Below are 9,333 nucleotides of genomic sequence, written 5' to 3' on the forward strand. Positions count from 1 at the left end.
TTTTTTTAATAATAGAAAGAAAGATTAAACCACCACACTGTGTAGTCGCGTGTCATAGCGCAAATGTAGGAACTCCGAACATTGAAGAACAGCTTTTTTCCGCATACTATAAATACTACATGCAATACGTCTGGTACGCCACCCGAGATATAGGAGATGTAATTGCAAAGTAATGTGAAATTCGATTCCGATCCCAATTAGAGAAAGAAAGGATCACAGCTTGTTAAAAATAAAAAATTGATAAATTAGCTTGAAAGGATTAATATGCACCGGGGAGGAAAAACGGGAGGTGGGAGAGAAAATGTACAAGGGCAGTAAATTAAGACAAAGGATGTGCACGAAATGGTAACAAGGGATGAGGGCAGATGAATACGGATAGAAAAGGCGAAAGGACCAAAGAAACAAAATGTAGCCAGTATTTTGCCCTCGCATGGCACTTCCGTGTTGAAAGGGATGAACGACACTCGAATCAATCAAGTAGTTACGCTCGCTATTGGCATGCTCGGCCAATTATTCTCCGCATGGTACTCTTCGAGACATTCTGCCCAGAGATATCAGTGCGGCGATAACGGAATGAAGATGTAAGAGAAAAGAAAATATTCTGCAATTTTCGAATTCGTCATGACTCGTGACTTTTGTACTGATCGGGGGGAATGTATTATAGCTCTCTTCAAATCAGGCAATAGTTGTACGATATAGATCCGGTTTGGTTCCTACCAGGCATTCCGGTCCCAGTTAGGATCTAGGACGCGTGAAATTCGGTTAGCGGGATCCAGGAAATAAGTAGAACGATTTATTTCCCTACCTTGCACGAAACTGGCAAGCACCTTACTCCCTGTTTGCAGTAAGGGATGCCCTACGACTATTTGCAAAAACCGCTGTAAACCCTCGCGTCGATGCTCAATTACATCATCGCTGAATCGGTTGGTGAATACTTTCCCGGGAAGAGGTGGAATTGTTACGCGCGCGCTCTCGCGCTCCAGTATATCGCGAAAGTATTCGAAATCTGAATAGCGGCGGCGCACGACGGAGTGTTTAAGTTTGAAAGCGGGGATGTTGGTGCGGCACACGATTTCGTAGGAGGTATACATGTTGCGCGATGTACCGTGAGTTTGAGGATTTCTTACCTGTTATAATTAAGAACAGCGGAGGTCAGTCTGGAGCTTCATAGAGATAAGTGTTTGGGTAGGTGAATAAAATCGGCAGCCACGCAGGACACAAGGTGCGGGTAGTGTGTCCGTGGAAATGAAGGGTAACAAAACCAGTTGCAACGCAGGTGTGAAAGCCACGGGAGGGGTGTCTTGGAGATATGTACCTCAATTTCGAGGAAGTTTTCTGGAGGCCCATATATCTCCTCAAAGGTTTGCTGGCGCGCATCTGGTATAGCTTGCATCTTCGTATGGCTTCGGTTTGAAGACCAAAAGATCTCCCAGGAACGATACCAGGGTGGTCTTTGTTGGGTATCTTGGACAGAGCGAGTTCTTGGATCGTAAGTGGAATATTGGATTGGTATTCACTAAAGGGATTTGTCCAGGTTATACTATGTAGGCGAGTAACCATACGTGGATCAAGTGCGCAACACGTCGATCGAGTCAACCACAAGGAGCTTCCGCTGATTCAGCGTGTGGCTAAGTTCCCTGGCATACCTTCCTCGGCAAACTGCACCTACCCGACACTCCTCTGATGTTTTTTTTAGATCGATAATGTACACCGTACTAAGCCTGCGGCCTGGGAAAGCAGTGCAGTGTAGAATTTACATTACAGCGTACGTTTTCTCTGGTTGGATCTTGAGGTCATTCAATTTCATGCTGCTCGGATATAAAGTTATCACGGTGAGACAACTTGGTCAACTCCTGTCTAGCTGCCCTTTTAGTTGAACAGTTAAACTAGTTGTCCATCATGCTGACTAAAACCTTATCCCCAGCTCCCCGCGGCACCCGGAGTCAAAAAAGTTCCTCTATCCTTTTATTCTCGAAGAAGGGCTCTCGAAATATATCAGTTTAAGCTCAGTTAAGCTTTTTCCCCCGCCATGAGTTCGTCAAATCCATCCTCGCAACCAGGTTCCGGCAGCCAACCTGGCTCACGACAGACTTTGCAGGATGCTCCCGAATGGTTTATTGATGCCGTCGGTGATGACGATGATAGGGATTTTGCACCTCCGGAAGACTTCTTTGATATTGAAGGGGATGATGAAGATGACTGGGAGGATTATGAAGAACCTGCCACTCTGGGTAAGTCTTTCTGAGATGCCGTCTAGCCAGATGCTCATTCTTCTGTGGTGATGACCTGACCAGGAAATAGATGCCCAAGCTGGCGGATCCGGCGGGCAAGGGGCGCATGACGCAGAGCACAACAATTCCCCATGTAACGAGCTCCCTTTTCGTCCGAAGCAAAGGCTGCCGGTTTTCTGATAATGATTTCCAGTGTCCGCGGCCGAATTGTTTCGCTTTCTTGGATCAGAGGGTCTACGTCGCATTTTACCCATGCAGAGAATATCAGGGTTACGATTTTACTTAGATGAAAACGGCAATGACGCATACAGAAGGCCTACATATCGTATGAGCGGATCACGTACTGGTGAACACCTGCTACCCAAAATACCAAGCGATGCCGGGCGGGAGCTAATGTATTCCGGGGATTATGGAAGTAATTTGCACTATGTGGATAAGGTAAAACGAAGGAAGGAAAAACTGTCTACAAGGTTGATGTGGAGGGAGTTAGCTTATGGCCCACAGCTTCTTCCGCCTGCTATATCCCAGGTATGTATCCCCAACAGCTCACTTTTCAGATCTTAGCTTGTCCTTGTTTCCAACGCTGACTAATTAATGAACAGAATCTTGTTCCCAGTTCGAAGGCCGATAAAATCATTCACTATAATTCGAGGTGTTACTCTGGATCTTTCTCCGACGACGGAAATTTCTTTTTTTCCTGCGCCCAGGATTTTAAAGTGCGAATGTATGATACATCAAATCCGCTCGAGTGGAAGTGGTATAAGACAGTTGAATACCCATTTGGGCAATGGACTCTCACAGACGCAAGCTTGAGCCCGGACAACAGATATTTGGCATATAGCTCGATTCGAAGTATTGTGTGCCTGGCAGGAACAGACCCGTCTTCGGATTCGGAACCTACTCTGCTAGATTTTGCCCAGCGGTCCGGCTCGCCCACTAGTGGATCAGGATTTGGGGTATATATTCCCTAATTTATGTATGTAATTGTGTAAATAAACTGACTTTCTTTTTTTTTTGTAGATATGGAGTATTCGTTTTAGTGGTGACGGTCGCGAGTTGATTGCTGGTACTTCCAATCAAAGCGTGGTTGTTTATGACATCGAAAGCCGGACGCCAATATTAAAACTGGAAAACCACGATGATGATGTCAACGCCGTTTGTTTTGGAGATAAGTCTTCACCACATATTCTTTACTCAGGGTCTGATGATACGACAATAAAGATTTGGGACCGGAGATCAATGGGGGATGGCCGTGCTGCGGGTTGTTTCCTAGGCCATAGTGAAGGGATCAGTGAGTGGAAAAGATCATCCCACCCTACACTATAAAAAGTACCATGGCCACCCAGACTTACGTGTGTGAAATAAATATGTAGCATATGTCGACAGTAAGGGAGACGGACGTTATGTATTAAGCAACGGAAAGGATCAAAGCATGAAGCTCTGGGACATACGCAAGATGATGACGAGTGCGAAACTAGATACAATCGACTTGAGCAGCTATTCCACGGGCTTTGATTACAGATATATGTCTATCTCGGATGCAGATTACACTCCCCATCCATACGATTGTTCTGTTGTCACCTTCCGTGGACATCGTATATTGAAAACACTTATACGCTGTCATTTCTCTCCCGATATAAGTGCCAACTCCAGATATGTGTATTCAGGAAGTTCAGACGGCCGAGTTTTTATTTACAATCTCGACGCCACAGTTGCTCGTATTATCGATGTTGGGGAGGCTTCGTTCCATTCTCAGCAGCACGATTCTGACATGTACCATCCTGCGTATCGGATGGGGAGGAGCGAGGTCGAATGGGGAACATGCGTAAGAGACGCAAGTTGGCATCCAAATGCCCCCATTATAGCAGGTAGGTTACTTTTTTTTTTTCCCCCCCGTTCATATTCAAAACTCGAAGATTATTAGCAGGTCTGGAGTCCTTTGGAGGTTGCGAGTGCTCCATCTGCAGGAGAAGAGCCTAGCTAATCATGTATGTTATCAATTAATTCAGCAACCTCGTGGAACGGCTGGGGCATGTCCACCGGCACCTGCAGTGTGCATGTCTGGAATGACGGTGCTGACGTCGACGAAGGCGAATGCCCAATCGGACAAAGCTACAACAGCAAGCTGGCACCTTTGCAGCCTAGCAGCAACCGCTCTGCGGAAGAGGGCCGACGGCTCACAGGCCATATAGGAATCGCATCATTTATCGCACTAGATGATGACGATCCTTTCGACATGAACCCGTGGTAGGCATGCTCGCCGATTCCAGCGTGGCTGGCTTATCCGATGGCGCCCATCGAATGACACGAGCTGCGAAGGCCTTTTACGTAGGGCCGGATAGCTTCGTCGGTCAATGCCTCATTTATCTTTTTATAATCTATGTTCCTGTATTAGGTTTATGCTTTCGCAAATATTTATGTCGTGACGAACATGTGCTTCTGCCAACCTTCTCGATATAGATTTTGCATACCCCCCACCAGACGATCGGTTTGGCATGGTAGGTATGCTTTTATCGACATGATGCCTATTACGATTTCACTTTTCTATCCTCCATTTTCATTGAATATGGGTGGCGTATTTCCAAGATATCTCCTCCTTTGTTCGGCCGTGGCTATGTATTGATCGCCTTATGTTTTGACATGCGATATTTTCTTGAACGACGAATAGCACATTGCCACCTCCTATTCCATGTATACGATATATGCCATTCGAGTGAAGCAAACTATTCCCAATACGTTAATACCATCTGCTGAACTCAACGATATATGGGCTTAATTAACCCCCCAATCATGTAAAAAAATAGGAAAAAGGAATTATTTGCAACGAATTAACAAACGGACAAAACAACAACGTAGGAAACGAAGCCCAACGTAAATAACAACTGAATATTGTACTGTACATATGCAAAACGTAATGGGGACTCGACAAAAGAAAAAGAAAAACAGAGTGCGAAGAAATATCAACAAGAAAACTAGGGAACGCAAGGAGGGATCTATTAAAACCCAGCATCCTCCACCTATTGCCTCCCATTGTGTTTTGCTTAAATATAAAAACAAAAATGGTCCCTTTTCGCTCACAAAAAAATGCTCTGTCCGGTCTCGCCCCATTAATGACACCTCCTATCAACCAGCCGTTAAAGGAGAAAATGAATGAGAAGTTTGACGACACGGCTCTCCAGAACAAATAGAATTCACCGGGATAGAAACGGAGTTGATCGGATATTCGCACGCAATGGATTTATATCTTTGTCTCATTTCCCCCCACTTGCATCAATCCCAGAATATTTGATTATCTGGGGCCCTCTTAGATTTCGTTCGCTTAAATTGCTCACATCATGCACCTCCGACGAGAATATTGTTGACCGGTATGTGTACTACAGTGTGATCAGGATCATGCCTAGACGAATCGGATGGTAATAGCAAAGAAGCAGGCAACTCACTCAGTTTGATGAAGTAACCTATAGCTCCCATGATCAAGAAACCGAAGCCAACTGCCTGGCTGATCTTGAGGAATTCACGCTTGTCGGCTGATTGATTGTGCGTGTCAGTAATTGGATGCTTGCGGTGTTTTCCAATTCGACCGTAGCCAGCGGAAACATGGCCACGGCTAAATTAAAATATGACGCGAATGCATTTATATTGTGAACTGTGAACAAGAACAAAGTAGAAAGAAAAAAGGAGGGATTGGAGCGGCAGTACACACGCTTTGTACATCGGTTCATGAAGAGCATGCCATCTTTGACGAAATCCTTAGGGATATCGGCGAGTTCCTGGAAGGTGTCTGACATTGTGGGAGAAAAAGGTGCGGGAGGAAAGGGGAAATGGCGGTTGGGGGTAGGAAAGTAGATATATCGACTTTTACTGCTGGTAGGAATCGGGATAAAAGGTTGTTTCGCGAGGTGCGACGCTTCAACGGTTCTCCCAACTTTCCTGGTCACAATCTGGCTGAGGTGGCCTTCCAAATGTCCGAATCGGACCTAGCATCGGCGACTAGTTATTCCGATAGATCCTTGGCGTGACCTATGGCTTACTCAGCACAACTAGAGCTCCCCAACTTGGAACGGCAACTTCAGCATCTTCAACGTCTCTTCCAAACACACGCGCCTTGTCCCTATCCAAATCCGGTCACATCGTCATATTGTTTTATATCTCACTATTATTGTCTCCCATTTCCAAATTGATAGACTTACATTTACATCCCAGGGCTATCTGTCCTTGGCGGCACGGCTGGAGCTTCACTTGGTTGCGCATTTTGGGCTTCGAATCCAATGTCTCCCACCTTTGGCCTTTTACCACTTGACTGACTCGTCCTAGCTGCCTTTACTCCCTTTACCCTATTTCCTGTACTTTGCAAAAAAAAAAAAAAAAAAAAAAAAAAAAAAAAAAAAAAAGAGAGAGAGAGAAATCGATTGGCGGTGTCAACTGTTGTCTAGCTAGATTACTTTGGGCCCAGCCAGGTTAACTGCTTCTTTTCAGGGCGAGGGATCCCCGAGACATTGTCCTGTACCAGACATCTTTTGCCTTCAAAACATATCTCAAAAGACTTCCATATCACCTGCACTTGCCATCGAAGGCAGTCAGGTAACTTATCTCATTCGTGAGGGACCAAATCCAATCCCGCTTTGGCGAATAAAAACTGTGTTCTCTTTTCGACAGCTCTGTACGGTCGGGATTTGTACGTATCTTCTTCCTGCTACTCTCTCTCCCTCTGTACGTGTGTCTGTCTGTCTGTCCGTCCTCTCTTTTTGAATATCCTGGCTTTGCGGCTTTCTCTTTCTTCTCTTTCGCCTTATGTCGCTTTCTAGACCTAGAAGCGATTTTCAGCGATACGTCTCGATTGCTAAGATATCACATCACACTACGCAATCTACATCTGATGGATTTTTTTCCCTATTCATGTTTCTCTGTTACTAATACGAATTGTCCGACCGGCAGACATGTACTCTCCTTAAAGCTCATCGAGCCAGAAGCTTGTGCATAACGAAAATCAAGATCAATCATTTACGTCACTATTCAGGTTCCCCATCCAGGAGATTCACGACATGGCTAATACTGAGGATGATAATTTTGACATTGACATCTACGGGGATGGTGGGGGTTACAACGGAAATGAACAGGAAGGTGATTTCAAAGGCGAAGAAACAGATATCGTTCTGGATGCGTCTGAGCAACCACAAAATGGTGAGGTAAATAATGAAGGGGCGAGCGAGAGATACAGTAATGGTAATGGCCATGCCGAGAATGGAAATCACAAGATATTTAAAACTGGGGAGTCAACTGCAGCAACACCCCAGCCGTCAAATCCGCCTCAACCTCAGGCTCAGCCTCAAGCGCCACCGCAGCAAGGAGTGAAGCGAAAAGAGAGTCACGACAATCAAGCTGCGGATCCCTCTGCGACAACTGCACTATTCGTTTCGGATCTTTACTGGTGGACAACAGACGATGATATTAGAGGCTGGGTCAACCAAGCAGGGGTTGAGGATGAGCTTAAAGACGTCACGTTCAGCGAGCACAAAGTGAATGGTAAAAGTAAAGGGTATGCTCAAAATCACCATCAAATTTTGAGTCTTAGATGGCTTTGATAGCTAACTATTTATCCCCACATCTAGACAAGCTTTTGTTGAATTCAGGTCATCCCAAGCTGCAACTGCTACTAAACACAAAATCGAATCTTTCAACACTCAACAAAGTTCAAGAAAATACACTGTCACATATACACATCCTAACACTAATCCGTTCCGTACACTACCAAAGGATAATCCCATGCGCGGTAAAGATGATCGACAAGCACGTTCAGGATCGTCCGGTAATTTCAGTTCTCCAACCCAAAGCTCCAATTTTGTCATGAATAGTAGCAGTGGTTATCGGGGTAGTCGTGGCGGCGGTTACAATCGCAGCGGTATGTCTGGAGGTTTTAACGCCAATCGTAACTTCTCGCAGCCAATGGGAGCTGGTAACTTTCAAGGCGTTGCTATGGGCGGCGGCTTCCAAAGCGCGCCAGTTGGAGGTATGCAATCTTACGGCGGATTTAATAACCGCGGCGGAATGATGGGCAATATGCGCGGTGGGCCTGGTGGTATGCGAGGGGGTCGCGGGGGTATGGGTGGCCCCGCTACGAATCCCATGATGCCCGTTGGCGGTGTTCCTAACGTGGGTGGAATGGGTGCAATTGGCATGGGCGGCATGCAGATGGGAGGAATGCCCAATCAGATGGGCGGAATGATGGGTGGTATGGCAGGAAACATGGGAATGCAAGGTATGGCATCATATTTTGAGGACAACTTGTTTCCATATCGTGCGTAAATGATTAGATACTGACAGAGTGCAAGGCGGTTTCCAAAACCAAAATGCTCACTTCAATCCTGCATTCTTTGGGCAGCCTCATGGGGGCAATGACGGTGCTTGGAACCCGCATGGCGTAAAACGGACGCGCCAGGAATGAAACTCAGAGTGACCTCTCCTTTCTCTTTCACTCGGGTTTTTCTCAGCAGGTGGTTTCTTTTGTCTTTGCCTCGGATAGCAAATTTCATTCTACTGGAGTCTTCTACTTCTCGTCTCTGTTCCAGCCAAAATTGTTCTCCCTTCAAGTCTTCTTTTGTCTCTTTCAATTCGCCATTTCCACTCGGTTGGCTTCCTACTGTTTCTATTCTAGGTTGTATTAAGGAAAATCCAGATGACCTTGTTCTTTTGCCCTTTTTTTTCACGTCACGATTAATGCTCTATTTTGCTTTGGTCCACAGATAGTCTTTGTATATTGACCAGGTTCATTTGAAGTGTCCATGTCCCATTTCTCCCTTCTTCCACGTGTTTTCTATCTTTTATATTTTCTACCTTGCCCTAACTACGACGGCCCTTTTTATGCTTGCTGTAACTCTAAGTCGTCCATCTCTATACGTGGTATGGCTGCACTACGTTACTGAAAACCCTATTTGATCTCAGGAAAATTTATTCGATTGTGATGTGAAAATGTATTCAAACTTGTGGTGGGCTTGTCTGTTTCTATGTGTTTTTGATTGCTTTTTCTTCGGTTCTTTCTGTGTCTTTGGCGTTTCGTAGCTGGCAAGTAGGATTGGGGACCTTTAGCCTTAATTATATTTTGGGA

At 45.5% G+C, this 9,333-nt stretch overlaps 4 protein-coding genes across 4 annotated transcripts; 2 read left to right on the forward strand and 2 right to left on the reverse strand.

The window, feature by feature from the left end:
- Positions 1 to 713: 713 nt before the first annotated feature.
- HCAG_07240 (sorting nexin-3) lies at positions 714 to 1,393 on the reverse strand (the record flags this gene model as incomplete). The annotated part of the gene is made up of 3 exons (XM_001537768.1): positions 714 to 742; positions 806 to 1,127; positions 1,316 to 1,393. The coding sequence occupies 3 exons, from the start codon at positions 1,391 to 1,393 to the stop codon at positions 714 to 716; spliced, it is 429 nt and encodes a 142-aa protein (XP_001537818.1).
- A 412-nt stretch (positions 1,394 to 1,805) lies between these two features.
- On the forward strand, positions 1,806 to 4,482 carry HCAG_07241 (conserved hypothetical protein; the record flags this gene model as incomplete). Its single annotated transcript, XM_001537769.1, has 7 exons — positions 1,806 to 1,832; positions 2,099 to 2,231; positions 2,425 to 2,759; positions 2,834 to 3,187; positions 3,252 to 3,522; positions 3,605 to 4,099; positions 4,241 to 4,482. 7 exons carry the CDS (start codon positions 1,806 to 1,808, stop codon positions 4,480 to 4,482), a joined length of 1,857 nt encoding a protein of 618 aa, XP_001537819.1.
- Positions 4,483 to 5,564: 1,082 nt separating this feature from the next.
- Positions 5,565 to 6,019, reverse strand: HCAG_07242 (predicted protein; the record flags this gene model as incomplete). Its single annotated transcript, XM_001537770.1, has 3 exons — positions 5,565 to 5,605; positions 5,672 to 5,758; positions 5,935 to 6,019. The coding sequence occupies 3 exons, from the start codon at positions 6,017 to 6,019 to the stop codon at positions 5,565 to 5,567; spliced, it is 213 nt and encodes a 70-aa protein (XP_001537820.1).
- Positions 6,020 to 7,273: 1,254 nt separating this feature from the next.
- Positions 7,274 to 8,673, forward strand: HCAG_07243 (predicted protein; the record flags this gene model as incomplete). The annotated part of the gene is made up of 3 exons (XM_001537771.1): positions 7,274 to 7,767; positions 7,841 to 8,487; positions 8,561 to 8,673. 3 exons carry the CDS (start codon positions 7,274 to 7,276, stop codon positions 8,671 to 8,673), a joined length of 1,254 nt encoding a protein of 417 aa, XP_001537821.1.
- Positions 8,674 to 9,333: the final 660 nt, after the last annotated feature.

The sequence above is a fragment of the Histoplasma capsulatum genome, genomic scaffold (assembly GCF_000149585.1).
Source record: "Histoplasma capsulatum NAm1 scaffold_8 genomic scaffold, whole genome shotgun sequence".
Classification (NCBI taxonomy): domain Eukaryota; kingdom Fungi; phylum Ascomycota; class Eurotiomycetes; order Onygenales; family Ajellomycetaceae; genus Histoplasma; species Histoplasma mississippiense.